Source organism: Anguilla anguilla, chromosome 14, assembly GCF_013347855.1.
Source record: "Anguilla anguilla isolate fAngAng1 chromosome 14, fAngAng1.pri, whole genome shotgun sequence".
NCBI classification, from domain to species: Eukaryota; Metazoa; Chordata; class Actinopteri; order Anguilliformes; family Anguillidae; genus Anguilla; species Anguilla anguilla.
In genome coordinates, this window is record NC_049214.1 from 18,323,043 (window position 1) to 18,343,917 (window position 20,875).

General features: G+C 46.2%; 1 protein-coding gene across 7 annotated transcripts in view; it reads left to right on the forward strand.

The window, feature by feature from the left end:
- The window catches only part of LOC118212403 (rab GTPase-activating protein 1), an 82,937-nt gene that overhangs the window by 13,418 nt on the left and 48,644 nt on the right, over positions 1 to 20,875 (forward strand). For 2 of the 7 annotated variants that reach the window (XM_035390231.1, XM_035390227.1), the window contains 12 exons: positions 2,188 to 2,217; positions 3,063 to 3,318; positions 4,722 to 4,929; positions 7,443 to 7,617; positions 8,822 to 8,979; positions 11,057 to 11,167; positions 11,697 to 11,763; positions 11,856 to 11,958; positions 12,122 to 12,291; positions 12,475 to 12,643; positions 12,821 to 12,914; positions 19,568 to 19,718. In XM_035390231.1, the coding sequence (XP_035246122.1) occupies positions 2,188 to 2,217; positions 3,063 to 3,318; positions 4,722 to 4,929; positions 7,443 to 7,617; positions 8,822 to 8,979; positions 11,057 to 11,167; positions 11,697 to 11,763; positions 11,856 to 11,958; positions 12,122 to 12,291; positions 12,475 to 12,643; positions 12,821 to 12,914; positions 19,568 to 19,718 (1,692 nt within the window). The remainder of the gene's footprint in view (positions 1 to 2,187; positions 2,218 to 3,062; positions 3,319 to 4,721; positions 4,930 to 7,442; positions 7,618 to 8,821; positions 8,980 to 11,056; positions 11,168 to 11,696; positions 11,764 to 11,855; positions 11,959 to 12,121; positions 12,292 to 12,474; positions 12,644 to 12,820; positions 12,915 to 19,567; positions 19,719 to 20,875) is intronic. The other 5 variants (XM_035390234.1, XM_035390229.1, XM_035390233.1 and 2 more) reach the window with 3 other exon arrangements.

The following is a 20,875-nucleotide window of genomic DNA, read 5'->3' on the forward strand; positions in this document are numbered from 1 at the left end:
AAATATTATTAATTAGAAAGTCACACAGAAAAGTCATGGAAAGGGCTTCAGATTAATTAAGTCTCACTCAGAGTGCATAAATTAAATTTGCTGTATCATGATTGGGTATCTTTTGATTGTCCCAGACTTCTCTTGTGGGTTTAAATTAAAATGGAAATGGAATTGTGAACAATTCTGTTAAAAGAAAGGCTTTTAGAAGTCATTGCATTCTTCATTGGTTTCTCTATTCAAATCTGTTAATGCAACAATTTGGTGGATTGCTCCAAACTCATTGCTTGATTAATCATAACTTAATCACAGCCAGATACCTTGTTATTATTAATGGTTTCTCTTTATTTAATTAATTATAATTCAGTCGAAGCTAAATACTTTATGTGTTCAGCTGAAGTGTATAGTATATTTCAACTGAATTGCAGACTGCCAAACCTGGTTTCTGAGAATGCAGTCAATCAGACCGATAAATAACCCAGTAAATAGCTTCAATTGCTTTTAGGCCTCGCGTTGTTTCACACACAAACTCACCGTGTACTCTAAGCTGGATCGCAGGCCCGGTTTTTCATCTTAGCTCCACTAGACGGTGCCTTTTGTTAATAACTTGCTTTCCCCTCTTAAAGCAGCACTATCTAGAGGAAACGAATGTAGGCTACTTTACGCTACCTTCCTTCCTGAATACAGAGAACTCTCCTTTTCTCACATTTTGCTCTTTGAAAGGCGTTATGGTATTTTTTTTGTCATTGGAGGGGTGGGGTTGGTTCTTGGCAGGCTTATGTGGCAGTCTGGTTTACCTTATGCTGAAACGTATAGTTAAAAAAAAATTATAGTTGTATCATAAATCCCATAAAAACAACAATGCAAATAACGCTTCAGGTTGTGCTGTGTGCAGGTTCTACCACTGTGAGTGATCTCTCTGGCTGTGGAGAAATAGCTCTCTGCAGTACTCTCATTTGAGTACACCCTTTAACAGGCTGTTTGTGATGCCTGTACATTCTGAAGAATATCACAATAATTAACAAATACAAAATCAACTGCAGTATTTCAGCAGTCTTTCAGATTAACTTGGCCTGATTGCTTTCACGTGATTATTTGGGTAAGGGTTAGGGAACTGGACTTGCTGCTCTAGGGTTGTTGGTTTGGTTGCCAGGTGGGGCTCTGCCATTGTACTCCTGTGTGAGGTACCTGCTTCAGTAAATATGCCACTGTGTAAATGTTGCCTGACCGACTGCCCACAAAGTCAATAAGAGATGATTAATAATTACTTGTATGTGAATTGTGAAATTTTGAGCACAGAATTTTGAATGTACAATCACATAGAATGTAAAACATAGAAATGTACGTATCTATGATTGGGGGTCAGTGGACTATCAGGAAGTGGCGATTGATATCTGCTTCCTGTCCAGTATGTAATTCTGCTGGAATGTGAGTGCAGGTGCTCTAATAGAAGGGTGAGTCTGCACTGTCACATCCACCACACATTGAGGAACAGCCTGGAGTGTTAGGTCCATCGTGCGGTGTGTGAAATAGGCTAGTGTCACTGACGCGCTACGGAAGGGTGTTGGAACCCGCTTGTTTGGTCTGTTGCTGTGGCTTCCTTATCGCTCTGCTTGAATGACGTCCTTTTGACTCTTCTAAATCTTTTCCCATCTCTTCTGTGCCCAATACCACCAGAGGAGGCTGCCAGCAGATCAATGTGAAAAATGTGCAGTTGGTTCAGCATAGATATTGATCTATTATGTTGTTTTTTTGTATTTGTTTTCAAGCACTCTTTGACTCATATGTTTCTTTATTCTGTTCAAGTTTACATCAGTCATGTAATTAGGCTATATAATGTGGCTTGCATTGCTTATCGCTTGTGCATTTTACATGCAGTTCATGTGTATTGACACAATGTGTTATACTGTAGTTTGAACTCGCAGCTGCTCTATAATCCTATTCCCTAACCACTGCTCTCTTTTGATACCCTTGTGATAATGGAAGTTTGCCTAGAGAATTACAGAGTACAGGCTAAGCTACTCACCTCATGTTCTGAAGGGATGTAGGCTATGTAGCACTCCTTGGTTTGTTTTCTGAAAGCCTAGAGGTCTTTTTCCCTATTGATTCACCTACATATATTTTTTCACCCCTGTGAAGCCCCCTGCTGTGAGCACAGGTGTTCAGTGAGAGTCTCTAAATGTGTCGTTTGTTACGCAGGTAATTTCTGAGGAAGGTGTCAGCTTTAAGGTCAGTCTCTCTCCTCATCCTCTCTCTGTCGTGGTGACGATGTCTGTGCTGTTTGCTGTCTGTTCTGGTTGTCGGTTGCCTGTGAGCCAATTTGACAGGCCTCCTGTGGTATTGCATTATGGGACGGGTAGGCCTGGGCTGTAGTTGTGCTGTGCAGCGCTGCTTCCAGGCCCAGCGCTCATCCTGTGTGTGTAGCGGATGGGCCGAAATCAGGCCGCGTTACAGTTTCCTGCTTTTTACATGCATTCCTGTGCATTCAGTGTCACTAATCTACACACCTGTGACCCTGCACCCTCCAGAGGAAACGTCCTGTTCAGAAAAGCACACGCTTTTATCTGTGTGCTCCAGCTAGACTAAGAACCAGCTAGCTGTTAGAACGTGATTTCTGTGTGTTGATTTAGTTTCCACAGAGATCAGAAACATTGGTTGATATAAAGAAGTAGGCCTATTCATGCTAATGTATGCTGATATAGCGCTGAGGATTCTGTCCGTGCTTCTAGCGGTCTGTAAAGAATGACATCGCATTTACAGGCATTTTCCTACTTCTGCAAATGGTTTTAACCATTTTCTACTTTCAGATAGTGAAAAAAAAGAAAATGAGGAAGCTTTGGAATGGGCTTGACTCTGTGTGTATGTGTGTGTGTGTGTGTGTGTGCGTCTTTGTTTACGCGTGTGTCTGCGCTTGTGTGTGTATGTGCGTCTGCGCATGTGTGTGTGTGCGTGTGTCTGCGCTTGTGTGTGTATGTGCGTCTGCGCATGTGTGTGCATGTGTGTGTGCGCATGTGTGTGTATGTGCGTCGGGTCATGTGTGTGTGTGTGTGCGGGTGCTTGCCTGTGTTTTGCAGATCGTGGGGAACGGCAGTGAGCAGCAGTTACAGAGGGAGTTGGAGGATGTTCTGATGGACCCGTCTGTGGCCGAGCAGGTGGGCGGAGCAGACCAGGTGGGCGGAGCAGACCAGGTGGGCGGGGAGGACCATGGAGACGGCCTGGGGTACCCCACGACAGCCGCACCTCTGCAGGTGTGCCCCACGCCCCCCGGCACCCTCCCAAAACTGGAGCTCCCGGTCCAGTCTGCGCAGGACAGCGAGTTCACATACAGGGGTAAGTACAACACTGCACTGTTTTAGCTCTATATTTACTGCCCTCTTCTGGCTGTATGAAGAACAGCAGCGGGTTGTCTGAAATTTACACAAACCTGATATAACCTGCTTAATCATAAGGCAAGTACCAGTTCATTGACAATGTTCAGAATATTTATATAGAAACAGGTTGCAAACTATATATGCAACGTTGAAAACATTGAACTGATGAGGTGTAATTTAGTTTTTGAAATATTGGACGTGCTTGGGTCCAAAAAAAAAAGGACTTAACAGTTTGAATGCAGCGAGCTCAGAGCCATGCCTGATCAAGCACTGTGCCTACAGCTGCTGCTTCGCGTTCTTCCTAACGCCTTTCCTGGTGCATTGTGCTGATTCTGATACAGCACCACATCACAGTAATGCCGCTATTGCAGTTACAAATGATCCACCGAGCGCAACCCTTGTGTTTAAAACGTCTTCTTGTGCTGACACCAGTCATAACTGTGTGCAGGCGGCACAGAATTAGATCAGAGCGGCCACCTCAGAATTCCCCGTGCAGGAAAAGCCCTGTAGTAGTAGTTAATCTGTTCAATTCATTGTCAACATTATTTGTAATGTATAGTTAAACATGCTCTAACCACACTTTTTGTATGTTTTAATAGTGTTGAACTGTAAGTAGTTTGCATGTAACATTTTAAGAAGAATGTTGTTATGGTGTACAGAGCACTGTGCAGGCTGGGCCTGCTGTCTGTAGGTGTGTGATGCGTTAGTGTCTGTAGGTGTGTGATGCGTTAGTGTCTGTAGGTGTGTGACGCGTTAGTGTCTGTAGGTGTGTGATGCGTTAGTGTCTGTAGGTGTGTGATGCGTTAGTGTCTGTAGGTGTGTGATGCGTTAGTGTCTGTAGGTGTGTGATGCGTTAGTGTCTGTAGGTTTGTGATACGTTAGTGTGTGTAGGTCTGTGATGCGTTAGTGTCTGTAGGTCTGTGATGCGTTAGTGTCTGTAGGTGTGTGATGCGTTAGTGTCTGTAGGTGTGTGATGCGTTAGTGTCTGTAGGTGTGTGATGTGTTAGTGTCTGTAGGTGTGTGACGCGTTAGTGTCTGTAGGTGTGTGACGCGTTAGTGTCTGTAGGTGTGTGATGCGTTAGTGTCTGTAGGTGTGTGATGCGTTAGTGTCTGTAGGTGTGTGACGCGTTAGTGTCTGTAGGTCTGTGACGCGTTAGTGCAGTGGCGGGCAGGTCAGCAGTGTGCCCCGCGGCCTGCTGTCTGTAGGTGTGTGATGCGTTAGTGCAGTGGTGGGCAGGTCAGCAGTGCGCCCCGCGGCCTGTTGGCTGAAACGCCGGCGGTGAAACCCGCCGCTCTGCCGCGTGATGTCAGCGTGATGTCAGCATGATGTCAGCGCGCCTCGCTCTTCTCCCGCCCGTGCAGATGACTCGTCGGAGGCCAGCCCCGGCACGCCGGTGCCGGACGAGGACAGCGTGGTGTTCAGCAAGCTGACGTACCTGGGCTGCGCCTCGGTCAACGCCCCCCGCAGCGAGGTGGAGGCGCTGCGCATGATCAGCATCCTGCGCAGCCAGTGCCAGCTGCCCCTCGACGTCACGCTGTCCGTGCCCGGCGTCTCCGAGGGAACCGTCAGGTGACGTCTGCGCTCGAGCGTTTCCACCCGCCCGGCCGGCTGCATGACGATGCCCAGGGCCCCATAACGATGCCCAGGGCCCCATAGCAATGCCCAGGGCCCCGTAACAATGCCCAGGGCCCCATAGCAATGCCCAGGGCCCCATAGCAATGCCCAGGGCCCAGTAATAATGCCCAGGGCCCCATAACAATGCCCAGGGCCCCATAACAATGCCCAGGGCCCCGTAACAATGCCCAGGGCCCCATAACAATGCCCAGGGCCCCATAACAATGCCCAGGGCCCCATAGCAATGCCCAGGGCCCCATAACAATGCCCAGGGCCCCGTAACAATGCCCAGGGCCCCGTAACAATGCCCAGGGCCCCGTAAAGCTCACAGTGTACATGTACTGCTTAGGACAGGCATTATGATCTACTAGCATATGACGGCTAAGTGCTTTAGCAAAATAATAGCTCTTACGCCATTGAAATTCCTCAAATACCTACTAGCTTCGCTTCACTTATGTGGTCACATGTCAGGCATGGCAGTAATGCAATAATAATGCCGATGTCGTGAGAGCTTGATACTGGGTAAGGAGATATTTACACTGTGCTGTCCCAGGGTTCAGAGGAGATATTTACACTGTGCTCTCTCAGAGTTCAGAGGAGATATTTACACTGTGCTGTCCCAGGGTTCAGAGGAGATATTTACACTGTGCTCTCTCAGAGTTCAAAGGAGATATTTACACTGTGCTGTCCCAGGGTTCAGAGGAGATATTTACACTGTGCTGTCTCATTGTTCAGAGGAGATATTTACACTGTGCTGTCCCAGAGTTCAGAGGAGATATTTACACTGTGCTCTCTCAGAGTTCAGAGGAGATATTTACACTGTGCTGTCCCAGGGTTCAGAGGAGATATTTACACTGTGCTGTCCCAGAGTTCAGAGGAGATATTTACACTGTGCTCTCTCAGAGTTCAGAGGAGATATTTACACTGTGCTGTCTCATTGTTCAGAGGAGATATTTACACTGTGCTGTCTCAGGGTTCAGAGGAGATATTTACACTGTGCTGTCTCAGGGTTCAGAGGAGATATTTACACTGTGCTGTCTCAGAGTTGAGAGGAGATATTTACACTGTGCTGTCTCAGGGTTCAGAGGAGATATTTACACTGTGCTCTCTCAGAGTTCAGAGGAGATATTTACACTGTGCTGTCCCAGAGTTCAGAGGAGATATTTACACTGTGCTCTCTCAGAGTTCAGAGGAGATATTTACACTGTGCTGTCTCAGAGTTCAGAGGAGATATTTACACTGTGCTGTCTCAGAGTTCAGAGGAGATATTTACACTGTGCTGTCTCAGGGTTCAGAGGAGATATTTACACTGTGCTGTCTCAGAGTTCAGAGGAGATATTTACACTGTGCTGTCTCAGGGTTCAGAGGAGATATTTACACTGTGCTGTCTCAGAGTTCAGAGGAGATATTTACACTGTGCTGTCTCAGGGTTCAGAGGAGATATTTACACTGTGCTGTCTCAGGGTTCAGAGGAGATATTTACACTGTGCTGTCCCAGGGTTCAGAGGAGATATTTACACTGTGCTGTCTCAGGGTTCAGAGGAGATATTTACACTGTGCTGTCCCAGGGTTCAGAGGAGATATTTACACTGTGCTGTCTCAGGGTTCAGAGGAGATATTTACACTGTGCTGTCTCAGAGTTCAGAGGAGATATTTACACTGTGCTGTCTCAGAGTTCAGAGGAGATATTTACACTGTGCTGTCTCAGGGTTCAGAGGAGATATTTACACTGTGCTGTCTCAGGGTTCAGAGGAGATATTTACACTGTGCTGTCCCAGGGTTCAGAGGAGATATTTACACTGTGCTCTCTCAGGGTTCAGAGGAGATATTTACACTGTGCTGTCTCACGGTTCAGAGGAGATATTTACACTGTGCTCTCTCAGGGTTCAGAGGAGATATTTACACTGTGCTCTCTCAGAGTTCAGAGGAGATATTTACACTGTGCTGTCTCAGAGTTCAGAGGAGATATTTACACTGTGCTGTCATGAGTTCAGAGGAGATATTTACACTGTGCTGTCTCAGAGTTCAGAGGAGATATTTACACTGTGCTGTCTCAGGGTTCAGAGGAGATATTTACACTGTGCTGTCTCAGAGTTCAGAGGAGATATTTACACTGTGCTGTCTCAGGGTTCAGAGGAGATATTTACACTGTGCTGTCTCAGAGTTCAGAGGAGATATTTACACTGTGCTGTCTCAGGGTTCAGAGGAGATATTTACACTGTGCTGTCTCAGGGTTCAGAGGAGATATTTACACTGTGCTGTCTCAGGGTTCAGAGGGTAGAGTCTGCTGAGGTTTTCTGCAGCGCCTGCTTTCCCATTCCCCTGTTCTCTGGAGCTTATGGAATGGGATCCTCTAGCGCCTCAGTGTGGCTGTATGGCGGCTCCAGGCTCTCCGCACGCTGTCTGTTGCGTAACTCAGCATTCCTGGTCGTTAAACGGATTACTCCCCCCCCCTTTTGATCCCGCAGGCTCCTGGACCCCCAGACGAGCACCGAGATCGCCAACTACCCCATCTACAAGATCCTGTTCTGCGTCCGCGGCCACGACGGCACGGCCGAGAGCGACTGCCTGGCCTTCACCGAGAGCCACTACAACGCCGAGATCTTCCGCATCCACGTCTTCCGCTGCCAGATCCAGGAAGCGGTGAGGGGCCCGGGAGAGCCGCTGCCTGCAGTTCTGATGCTGCCCTGCAGGGGGAGCACGGAGCACAGAGCTGGGCAGACCCTGTTCATACACTGGTCATATATTCACAGCTTCTGATTTCTGCCGAGGGGATTTTTCATTTTTCAACACACCTTTCAGGATTCTGTTTCCTCCAGCTCTTTCTCATCTGCCCAAATCATGCCTGTCGCTTTGTCTGAAGACTGCACAGAATACACATTTTTAGCCGCCAGCCCAGTCGAGAATGGATGCATTGATTGACATTAGTTGTCAGTTAAATGATTACGATTTGGATTTATTAGTAGCCACATACCAACAATAGGTTTAAATAATGAAAGTCCCCTTTACCATATTTTAAGTGATGCCACATCCTTAATCAAAAATGTATTTTTATTTCTTGGAAGAGTTGTGCATATCCAAGAAAAACTCATCCTCCACAGTTGATAACCTTATTGTTCTCTTTGTTATTTTGATCTGGACGTCTCACTGGATTGCCAGCCTTGTTACCGGTTTTAATGACTTGTAGTTTTAATGTTAGCCTTGTTGTTGGGAGTGTGCTAAGATTGGCTGACCATGGGAAACAGACAGTAGATGAAGGATTGGGTTTTCCAGAAAGCCCTCACTGATAAAGCACTGACTGCAGTCATTCTGGTATGTGCTGCCTGCTTCCCAAGTTCCAGGCCTATCTTCACCATCACTAAAGATTGTTGGCTTTTCTGTCAAAGCTTAACGTTATGGGACAGTGATGGGTAAGGGCTGCTGAATTCCAGTGTGTGTGTTTCTCCCCTCAGTCCAGTGTGAAATCCTAACCCTGCCAGTGGCATCTGAACAGCAGCCTGGCAGGGATGTGTGCTTGGCTGTTGTGTTTCAGTCAGTGGGGCCGCCCTCTTTGTACTGTCTAAGAGATTACACACGCATTCCAACTGCAAAATCCACACAATTACTGCTCTGATGAAATGACCACGTTGTTTGGCTGGGGGGATTGTGAAGTGGAAACAAGCCCCAAATGGAGGGAGGATGTTGCAGTGTGATGCAGCCGGCCTGTGAATATATGTTGCGCTTCCCAAATCGGGGTTAAAAATGTTAAGATAAGCAGAATAGACAGAGAGTGTTTGGCGCTGTGCTCGCGCTGCCTCTGGCCCGTTTGGGGCGGGGCTGTGACGCTTGCCTGTTTCTGACACCGCAGGTCAGCCGGATACTGTACAGCTTTGCCACGGCCTTCCGCCGGTCAGCAAATAAGACGCCTCTGTCGGTCCAGCCCCCGCCCCTCACGCCCGACAGCGACGTCTTCACCTTCACCGTCTGTCTGGAAATCAAGGAGGATGATGGGAAGGGCACTTTCAGGTGAGTCGCAGGGCTGGGATGGGGGGGGGGGTGCGTGCAGGAGGAAGAGGCTCACAAGGTGGGAGATTTACACAGTGCATAAGCACTTTGGACATCAAATCACTGGCCTTCCTGTTCTGTGGCTCATCTTGCCCAGGTGGAGCTTCAGAACTGTCCCAGATGTTTGGCTGTCCCAGATGTTTTATGAATCGGCCTCTGTGTAGATTGATGATATGAGGCTGTTTTCGGAAACCTCTGGGAGGATAATGGCTTTTAGGTGATAGAATTAGCAGGAAGCCGCTTTTCCTGGTGAGGACACATGCTTCCGCCAGTTCATCACTGCGCTCGGCTCTGTCTGTCATGCTCTCATCCACAAAGAGGCTTATTCAGGCTGCCAGAGAGCACCTCCGCACACTGATGAGCTGATGAGCACCATACAGGCCCTAGCCATGCTGGAGAGGATCATACTGATCCCAGTACAGTCCCATTTCTGTGCTTCTGCAGGCGCTCCAGCTAGAGGAGTTCTGATGGTCTGATCAGAGTTCAGGCTTCACTCTTCTAATAGAACAGTAGTGTTCACCCCTGCACAGTCGTCGACCTGGGTTTGCCATAAATTCAGTTTTATTTTTTCATACCTCATAAGACCCAGTTTAGTATGTTTCCATGTGATTGTTACAGTAAGATTATGAGACATTTATATGAAGCAGGAAAGATATATTTGTAAAGGTGGTGTAGTTAGTAGTCCAGAAAATCACTATGTCACCAAATATCGAATACTTACGATGCCTGTTAGGTACCATTACTGTGAAAGTTGCACTCTAGATATCTGGTTCATCAGCTAGCTGAAATATTCAAGATCAGGGCATTGTGAAGTACGCCACCATAATTAGCGTAGCTTGCTAATTAGCCTTAATTAGCCGTATTCTTTGCGCCCTTTAGAGCGCAGAAATGCTCCGGCAGTAGGCAGTGATATATTGAATGTTAGAGCGCAGGACTGAACCCTCTCTCTATGCCGTACCGCCTCGCTGGTTCAGGTTTTCCATGTCTCAGCTCAATCGTAGGCTCACCACGGTCCGGCTGCCCCACCCTTCCCTGCTGAAATCTTTTTTTTTTCCTCCTCCAAAAAGAGCCGGTGCCTTTTCTTTGCCAATCAGTCCGATCTCCCCAAGCTGTTTTGAAAACAAAAAACCGTTTATTTTTAGAATGTCAGAGCCCCTCAAAACAAACTCCGCCGCTGATTGAAACGGGCGATCTCTCCTTTCCGTGGAGCGAAACAGGATGTGGGCAGGCCTGCGGAGTGGAGGCTAGAGCGCTGGACCAGAAAGTCAAGGGTTCAGACCCTGGGTGTGTCCGGCCTGTTGTATCTGCACGTTATCTGTTCTCCCAGAGAGAAGGCAGCAGTGTGTACCTACATGCTGAACTCCCTCTGGGTTAGCCCTGCTCACTGGTACTTCAGTTTCAGACCATAAATCAGAAAGCGGGAATGCTGTGACCTCTGGACCTCTGATTATGGGTTCTGATGGCCCCGGACCCAAATGCAGTTTTCCCCAACATATGCAGAGATCTTTAAAATGATTTAGAACTGCTCCGGCTGCTGTGCTTATTTTATCCGACATAACTGCGCTCCCAGCAGGGTAGCATGTGTGGGATTATTCTGTGCTAAAGTTTTGCCAAAGTAACTTGTCAACACATGTCATGGTAACTGTCCTCGTTACCCCAGTGCCTGACCCGGAAAACTGAGCATATTAACATTTCTGTGCAGATCAGCACAGCTGTGTGTGCTTAGGAACCCAGAGAAGAGGGCTGTGCTGCTTTTTCTCCAGTTTACGGCTTAGAGGAAGCATGTTATTATTACTCAACACATTGTTCTGAGTTTTACTCCCTTGCATGTGTGAACCCGAGGATTTGTAGATGGCTAAATTAAGGGCTCATTCAAATATGTGAATTGAATGTTAACATGTCAAAATGTCTGCCCTCCAGAACAGCCTGCGTGCGTACATATTTATATATATACATTTCTATGAATATAAATATAATAAAATATGTAAAACGTTTAAATAAATTCTAATGTCTGCAGTAATCCATTTTGGTGTTACAGTGCGGTGTCAAAAGACAAGGATCGGCAGAGCTTCAAATTGCGTCCGGGAATGGACAAAAAGATTGTGATCTACGTGCAGCAGACGTCCAACAAGGAGCTGGCCATCGAGAGGTAATACAGGCTCCTTTTATGTTTTTAACCTGGAGCGTGGTTTCCATGGAAACGGCTCAAGGAATGTTTAAATTCCTAGCTATTCATAACAAACCATAACTCAATTATAAATGAGCGAGCAGATTTTTTAATGTGCTGAAGTGCATCGCTTCATTTCAGCGTGCTGCACTGAACCAAGGATGACGTGGAGGCCAAATATGCTTTTCAGTCTCAAGTAATATGAAAGTTACACAGCGATTTCAAAGCGTGTTACTGGAGAGTGTCTGCCTAATTTGGTTTCCTGCGAGAAGGCTCCCTTAGTCTGTTGAAGTGATTTATGTGATCTTTGTCTGCCTTCGTCAGTCTGCCGTGCTGTTTTGGTAGAGAGGCACCCTCTTCGTAAACAGAGCTGTATGCGCTCATTAATGAGTTCTGAGTCAGGCTGCTCTGTCCCGGGGTGTGATGGACAGCAGGAGCTCTGGGCTTTTCCCCATGCTGTTGTTCTCCTCGGTGCTTGTGCTCATGATGGCGAGTTCCCCCTGTGTTCCAGGTGCTTCGGCCTGCTGCTGAGCCCGGGTAAAGACGTGAGGAACAGCGACATGCACCTGCTGGACCTGGTGAGTGGTCGGCCGCGCGCCCCACCGGCCCCGCCCCCCTCCTCCGCACGCAGCCCCCTGCTCACCCGTTCCTTCCGCTCTCCTTCCTGCAGGAGTCGATGGGAAAGAGCTCGGACGGGAAGTCCTACATCATCACCGGGAGCTGGAATCCCAACACGCCTCAGTTCCAGGCCGTGAACGAGGAGACGCCCAAAGGTAGAACGGCCAGCTGTGAGCTGCGCCAGTCCAGCTGGGCACTGGGAGTGGTGCAGACCTACGGCGGAATTGAGTTTAGCCGACTTCCTGTCATGTGACAGAGGTTTGAGTATGGCTGCCTGACTGACAGCGTTGTTATGGTCTCATTTCCCCGGCCTTGCAGATAAGTTCATGTACATGACCACGGCGGTGGACCTGGTCATCACGGAAGTGGAGGAGCCAGTGCGGTTCCTGCTGGAAACGCGGGTTCGAGTCTGTTCCCCCAGCGAGAGGCTCTTCTGGCCCTTCAGCAAGCGCAGCTACACTGAGACCTTCTACCTGAAACTCAAACAGGTGAGTGAGCTTATACCTGAAACTCAAACAGGTAAGAGAGCTTATACCTGAAACTCAAACAGGTGAGAGAGCTTATTCCTGACACTTTAATGGGTGATAGAGCTTATTCACCTGTTAGCTTAGCTTGTCTGACGGGTTTAATTAGAGTAAGCATGATGGAACGCGGCCCTCGTCTTCCTCCAGATGGAGAGGAAGGATCGGAAGAGCAACACGGACACGCTGTACGAGGTGGTGAGCCTGGAGAGCGAGTCCGAGCGGGAGAAGAGGAAGACCACGGCCAGCCCCAACATCCCGCAGTCGGCCTCCCACAGCTCCATGGTGCCCTCGCCCCCCGAGGACGACGAAGAGGAAGGTGGGCCTCGCAGCCCTGCCCCGCCCTTCCCTCACCCCTGTCGCTCCTCTTGTGTGCCGCCATGCCCCCCCCCCACCGCCCCCACCCACGAGCCTCTGCTCTGCCCTTCCTTCTGTTCTCTCTCCTCCGATTCCCTGTCTGTCCGTCTCACTGCCTCCTCTGCTTTCGGTCTCCTAGACAACGACGAGCCGTTGCTTAGCGGCTCGGGGGATGTGTCCAAGGAGTGCGCGGAGAAGATCCTGGAGACCTGGGGTGACCTGCTGTCTAAATGGTGGGTACTGAGGCCGGGTCCCCTGGGGGGCGGGCGGGGCGGGCGGGGCAGGGGTCAGGCTGTTTCCGGTAGCACTGATGTGCCTGTGCTGGAGGTTATTACGTACATGCACACTAATATGCGTCCTCCCACATATTTGCACTACTTCATCTTGATCGCCCTTTGCGAGGGGTCAGGGAATCATTTTTTAGTCTTTTAATCTTAAATATCTTGTTTTTTTCTGTATATTTTAATTCCCTTGGGAAATTGTGCATTATATGCTTTGACAATTTGATTGTAAAGAACATGTACCAGACATCTGTTGAATGATTGTGTGTATGATGACTATGAAAACTGCTAAAAATGTTTCATGTCCGCTGCAACCGTTTTTCATGCATTCAACAAAGAGAGGAAACCCAGCTCTGTTTCTCCTTATCTTTTTTTTTTGAAGTTCCTTATTGGTAAACATGCTTTCGTATTGCAAGTTGTGTTGAGCATGTAGGTTAATTACCATAATGCTCCTGAGAAGAAATGCCTATTTTCTTGTAAGTAAATTATGATAATAATAATAATAAAATGTTTTATTTATGTAGCACTTTTCAAGCATAGAGCACAAAGTGCTTTCCAAAGCAGGAAAAATAAGGTATAAAATTACAACACAGGGGTACAATAAAAGCAGCATAAAAGGGAAGAATGAACAGCAAATAAAATATATAGCAATATAGAATATCAAAGAATAAAAGGCTACTGTGCATTAAAACACAAAGAATGAAACAAAGAAGAACTAAGCACAGTAAAAGTAAAACGTAATAAAACAAAATAAAAGGAAATGATAAATCAGTAGCGTCAAGACCCAGCAATTAAAAGGAAATGGCACAGCAAATAGCTATCAGTCATTACTGGCCTTATGCTTCTCATAAATTCCAATCCCTCTGGAAATGGTTTATGAAACGTTTCCCATGACATTAATGATGTATCTCAGATTCTTTAGCTACATGACATGGAACTAAGGCCGTATAAAAACATTCTTATAAAATCTTCTTCATAATCTTTATGTTTTTGCTATCTGGAAACTGAACGTCATGTAAAAGCATAAACTTGTCTTGACAAATGGTGCAACTGTTGACTTAGATGGCATTGACATATGCTTTTTACGCCAGCACTGACTTTTTGTGTTGAAACAATTGGAAAATTTACAGCTGAATGAAAAATGTCATGTCGGTGACTGCATGGCCTGTTTTCCATTCAGTGTTTTTGTCTCATTTTGTGCCTCCATATTAAGGATGGGGTGCTCTGTTAAAAGCATAGGTGACTTTCTGGGGTTTTTAAAAATATTAAATCAGGTTTGGTATATTTTTTTCATTGACCAAGACATTTTTTATGTGCAATTAAGAGTAGTTTGGATATTTATCATTTCTAACATCAACCCAGCTTTACAAGACGTAATTTAGAGGCATTGGTGGCTAGGTGTGGTATTACTGTGCAGTATTTTCCCAGAGAGTCACTGAAGACATGCATTTTTAGAGTGGGGTGCGCGACTTATCACTGTTAAAAGTTATAATAGGGGAGTCTTGCAAAAAGAGTTACGTGCTGTTCCATATCATGAGCGGTCACACAATCTGCATAATGCCCAGCACAACACACAAGTTCAAAGGACCAGAGGTCTTAAGCCAATTGCTAGCCCGCTAGCATTAGGGCTAAGAGTCTGGGCGCCAGGCTAATTATAACCCATGTCTGCCAATTAGCTCGTCAAGTGCAGCTGTTGAGTGTTTGAATCACGCACTCAGTGTTTGCTTGCCTGTGTGTTTCCCTGTTTTGTTTAACCCTCCTCTCATGCAGATGTTTATGTTCAGTGATCCTGACCATTTTGGCCAGAGGATGCTTTTAATAGTCTTCGCTGGGAGGTTTGAAAGGAGGGTAGTCAGCAGAAAAAAGAAAAACCCTGACAGCACGCTCGGGTCAATGGATCTGGAAGCTTTTCTCTTGTGAATTTATGTGAACATTTTTATTGGTATCATGAAAAAACACACAGTTTTTGCCGACAGTGTGTAACTTGCTCCGTGACCTGCGGTCACCCGTATCGCCGGCGACTGCTTCCGCCTGAGGCGATTCGGAGGGTCAAAGGGCAGGCCCTGGGGCTTTCATTCGATGCAGCCTGCCTCACAATATCTCCAGGCTACGTGCAGCGGGCTCCATCTTACAGTGTTCACATCACAACTGATGTCTGTGTTGCGTTCCCCAATGTTAAGGGTTGAGGGAAATATCCTCACCTTTGTCCTCAATTGATTTCCTCAGTTTTCCATCGTGAATAACGATTCACCCTGGCCTGGGTGGTATCCCGTAGAGCTTGAGCTCGTGAGAGAACACTCGGTCTTCGATCTGCTGACCATTTAATGACCAACGCTCCATACTGGAGTGGAGTATGTGCGCTGCGTTTCAGAGGCAGCGTTGAAACTGAGATGAGATGAGATTAACAAATGAAACAGCTGGCGGGACCCTCAGAAGTAGGTCAGAAGAGCAGGCCCTGGTTGTTAAAAGAAGATGATTCATGTGCATATTTAGTGATTGTGTGTGTGTGGGCCAGTGTTCTCAGTGTATGTATGGACGGGCTGGTTGTGACATTGAACTACTGGTACGACCTTCACAGTAAAAGCCTGTAGGGAAGGAAAGCGGCACGTCCTGTCTCACTGATACACACAGAAATGGCCAAGTGCTTGAGGCGTTCCAGAACCTTCTCTTTGCCCTATAAGGTAGACAGCCGGAACACATGACATTTTCCCCCTTTTTCATCCCTCTCAGTGGTCCGCAGGTTCTGACCTGTGTTGTGTCAAATAGTATTCTTGGTGTATTTTAATATGCTGGATTCAGAATGTGAACATGGTGGACTGGCAAGAGTGTACTAAATCTAGGTCTTCCCATAAACCACATCTCAACCAAATCCAAACAAGGAGAGCAGAACGGCTACAGTATTTCCCCTCGCCATTCTTGATTTTGGGAGGTGTACAGTCATTTCCCAGAAAATCACAGGTGGGTGGAAAGTGGCCAAATGCTTACTTAATTAAAAAAAATAAAAAACTATTAATACCGAAACAATGTGGAACATTGTGACTCAGTACCTACACCCAGCTGCAGGGGGGACTGACTGTCTGGTGATGCCATCTTTGGCTTGTATTGTTCATTTGAGGAACAGTATGACAAGGCAGCAATCGGAGAAGACTGAGCCAGTTCCATGTGTCACTGGTTTCCCCTGATATTTCCCTGTGTTGTGCAGTGTGCCTTAGTTCACAAACCTGACCCTGGCTTATACACATCTCTCCTCAGGTGTGACACAGGGAGACCACCTGAATGTGTTCTCTTATGTTTTACTAAAGAGGCTGGACAAATACTGGGCTTTTATTCTAGGACAGATGACACACAGGACAGTGTATCTGTGACTGTACATTGAGGAGGATTACACCTGTAAGGATTGCCGTTGAACATTGAGGACAAATGTGGGGAACTAGTAGACAAACTGAAAGGGTGTAAGACAGTTAAGTAATAAACAAGCCTATTCATGTGAAGCATACATAAATAAAGTACGGTTTTATTTTGAGCTGTGGTTTTAAGCTCCCAAGTACATAAATTGCCTTTTGCATATAATGGACTCCTTCATATAAAGTGTGGTATTGTTCATGAGTAAATGGTTCCTTAATCTTCCCGCAAGAGTTTCCTAATAAACAGCGCCAGTGTTCTTCAGTTTGACGGCTGTAAATGAGAGCGATTGCTTTCAGAGAGTGATAGAAGGGCCCCCTCACATAGCCTCAGTACACACACATATCACCATCCACACAAATGTGCACATGCATACACACACACATGCTCCTACACACACACACACATAACCATCCACACAAATGTGCACACGCATACACACACACACACACACATGCAAATGCTCCTACACACACACACACACAACCATCCACACAAATGTGCACACGCATGCACACACACATACACACACACACATGCTCCCACACACACACCCTGCTAATTATAGAACTCATTCATGTGAGGAAAATTAGCCCGCTGATACAGGAGATATCTTTAATCTCTTGAGGCAGGGAGGCAGAGAAACGAGGATGCTTAAATCCAGATAATAAGATTATTAAAATCATAATTCCATTTCTCTTATAACTCATATCTCTTATAACCCACATGTTGCCTATAATAAAAGGCTTCAGATTAATTAGATTAAAAAGCTCTGAAATGTTTTTAACGCGGCCTTGTGTACTGACCTGCCCAGTGGTGAACACGTATCTGAGGGGAGCCCGTATGCTGTATTGTACCAGTTAGCAAAGTAGCATGCAGTTAGCAGAGCAGCATGCAGTTAGCAGAGGAACATGCAGTTTTCAAAGTAGCATGCAGTTAGCAAAGTGAGGTGCAGTTAGCGAAGTTGCATGCAGTTAACAGAGGAACATGCAGTTAACGGAGTACCATGCAGTTATCAAAGTAGCATGCAGTTAACAAAGCAGCATGCACCGAACGCTACTGCTTCCGCTGACAGTGTATATGTTTTGGCTTGGTTAATCTTGACAAGACTTGATGCACATCTTTACCACATGCTGTGACAAAATAATATTAGCATGGTTCCTTTTATACAATTTAGCATACTGTAGGCATCATGTCTTCAAACCTCTTTTATTATGCATTAGTAACTTTTATTGACTGATTTCATACCAGTTCAGCATTTTTCAGCATTCAGACCTAGGGCATTACCAGTTCTGCCTCATGGGGGACTTTGACCCAAGTCTGACACAAAACACAGCAGCTTCAAATGCTGTCATTTCCATCTTTCACTGCTTTTCATCAGCTAATGAAGAGTGAGAAGATTTGTTTAGATACAGTAAGTTTTTATTTATATGAATATATTGCATCTGCATGGGTAGGTGGCAGCTGCTGTACAGGCTTCCAGTACATTTCATTAATGACACCACTTATAATGTTCCCACAAAGCCAGAGAACAATTGTGAATGGAACCGTTTATGAAGGATGTCTTGGCGCTGAAATGTACAGTGGTACCATTTTCATCACCAATAGCTCTTCTATGATTGTGGCATGAACAGTGAGAATTTGTTGTGCTGTAATGAAAATGTGATTTAAATGGTGCTGTAGCCTCATATAAATAGTTAGATTTTATTGGTGGTGGTGTCACCAAGAGCGAGTTGCTATGTTCTGACAGCTTATGTAAACTTTCCCAGATTTTCTGTAAATCAGTGATGACATTTTGTTCTCTGGTGTGTAGGATAGAAGGTTCTTCTTCCCTGAAGGGTCTGACCAGGTTGGTTTGAGAAGACATTTGCCTTTTCCAGACAGCACAACCGTGGTTGTGTGTAAGCCACTGAATGTCTGGCTCATAGGAAATATTACACTGGAAGGAGAAAACAAAATGAAGGGCCACCTTGGATGATTTGTGCTTGAGTCTTGCTGGTGGCAAATGTGGGAGAATTTGTGTTGGCCTTTTGTGTTGCTGAAAAGCAGACATAATTCTGGCCAACTGAATATAACTGGAGACCAACATTGGGGCAACTGGGTTGTGCTTACTGGGTAATCCGTATTTAAAAACACTGCATACAAAATTAGAGCTTTCAGGTGATCCTTACAGCTCTCACAATGAACCGGTCGTGTTTAGCAGGGCCTGATGGTGAATCAGGGCCTTTGCTTTTGTCCTCAGTAAAGGTAACAATCTGCACACAAAGCAATGTTTGAGTCCTTCCATGCTGGTTCCAGAGGCTGAAGTCACACCCCTCAAAGAGTCCTTTATGCCCTCTCGTCTTTATACTCTGCTCCCATGCCCCTGTAATGAGACCTCTGCCATTTTAGTTTTAATTGAGTTACCAGACCTTCCTGGAATCTTTTCCTTCGGCTACAGAGTTATTACAGAACATAAAGAAGTTTCCACAAAGACGCAAAAGATTCTTTATCGCTGTTTTTAAATAGAGAAGAAAACAAGAAAACAGTCTGTTCATCATACTGTTAAAATTGTTCAGAAGATGATAGCTTTACGGTGGTGCCATGATGTTCTCAAATGTCCTGAAATTCAGTACAGTGCCTAAGTGACTTTGCACGGGAGTAAGGCGTTGGCATGGAATTAAACATGGAAAAAGGACAGCCATTCTGTCCTTCATTAGGGACAAACTGCACACAGGATTTGTGGAAATGTAGGAAACAGACCTTGGGGAAAATGCAGCCATTTTTTAAATTATTTAAAAATCTTTTGATACATTTTCTCAGATAATTATTTTTTGCAATAAAAAGAAAAACAAGTTCTCTGGACAAAAGAAGACCCTGGTTTAGTAAAACCATTCAAATGGTTGTTTCTCTTTCAGTATGCCATCAGTGTAATAAAAGGTGAGTCACACTTGTTGCAGGTGGTATGTGAAATGCCCTCCGCTTACTCTGCCTGGGGTTTGGGTTGGGCAGTGGAGTGGAGTTCAGCCATTGGACTTGGTTTGGTCATATTCTAAAGAATGCTGTGGTGGATACTGCATCATTCTCGGTTCTAAGAGACACAAGTCTCAGACCTTCACCTCTTGTACCTTGCCCTCATGCCATGCATATCCCTCAGTGTAAGACAGCCCCCTGTCGTGGCTCCAAGATGTTAGGATAATTTAGTGCTGCGTGTCATGTTGCAGGCACCTGAACCTGGCCGTGCGGCCAAAGTCGCTCCCCGCCCTGGTCCGCAGTGGAGTCCCAGAGGCCCTCAGGGGAGAGGTGTGGCAGCTTCTGGCCGGTTGCCACAACAACGACCACCAGGTGGAAGAGTATCGTACCCTCATCACCAAGGTAAGCCTTTCCAAACTGATGGCCCTTGACATCGCCCAACTGGAGTGTATCTCGGGTGAGAATGTGGATGAGCCGGAAGAAGGCCTGTTGTGAGTTGAACTTAGCTGCCATGGCGCAGGTCAACTCTGTTGAACTTCCTGGGAATATTGAAGATCTCTGATTGGTTCAGAGTGTAGAACTCATTTTGAATTACTTGTTGGTCTCAGTTTGTGGTCAGATTCTTTGTTATGGTTAATGGCTTTTTCATAACTTCCGTCACAGTTTGATGAAGCTGTAAAAAAAAATGGGCTGAAATGAATTTGGTCTTTCGCTGAAAGGTCAGTGTTTTGTGTAGCTGCTTGAGTCGGGCTTTTCTTTGGCCCTGGCTCGATGTGTTTGCTCTCCAGCTCTGTGGGTCATGTGCCCCCTTCATTATGATTGGCCGCCTGCAGGCACTGCGGGGTTTGGGGTCTTCCACCACCTCGCTGGCTGCAGGAGCTGTTTCTCTGCATGGGGTGGAGACTGCCTGCTCACATGCTGGGGTCTCATTAGAATGTCTCCACAGGAGAACCAGAATCTGTGCAACTAAGAAGACTGTCACGACACAACATAAATAAGGAGCTGTGTACATTACCTCATGTTTTCATCGTCTCCAAAGAGTAGGTAGGAGTACTACTCACTGTCCCTGTCCTCCTGAAGTGCTACTAAAACGACTGCATGAGAAGGCTGCACACCGTCTAGTCTGTGGTTTTCTGTGTCGATATCCGTATGTTTTGTACAGGAGTTGCAGTATTTATTCAGGTCAGGAGACTGATGAGTAATGGACGTCTCGCTGGGTATTGTCTCCATTAGCTGTGACAATCCGCTATTGTAAAAAGCTGGACGAGCCCGGCTCTTGTGCAATGAGAAGAGACAGCTGCTTTTCCACTGTGTTGCATCTGATCACTTAAAGCTCTGCTCATGGCGTTGCCTCTCCTACTACTCCTCGCATGTATCTCTTCTGTAATAAAACAAGTCTCCAGGCAATAAGCATCGAAAAAGGAAGTAGTGAAGCGCTTCAGAATATAGGAAAATAGAGCAAGATGAAAAATAGAGCTTACTTTCAAAGAGGTCCAATGCACTCTAGTAAGTAATAAAGGAGGATAAGGAAAAATAATTCAAATGGACATATCAAAACA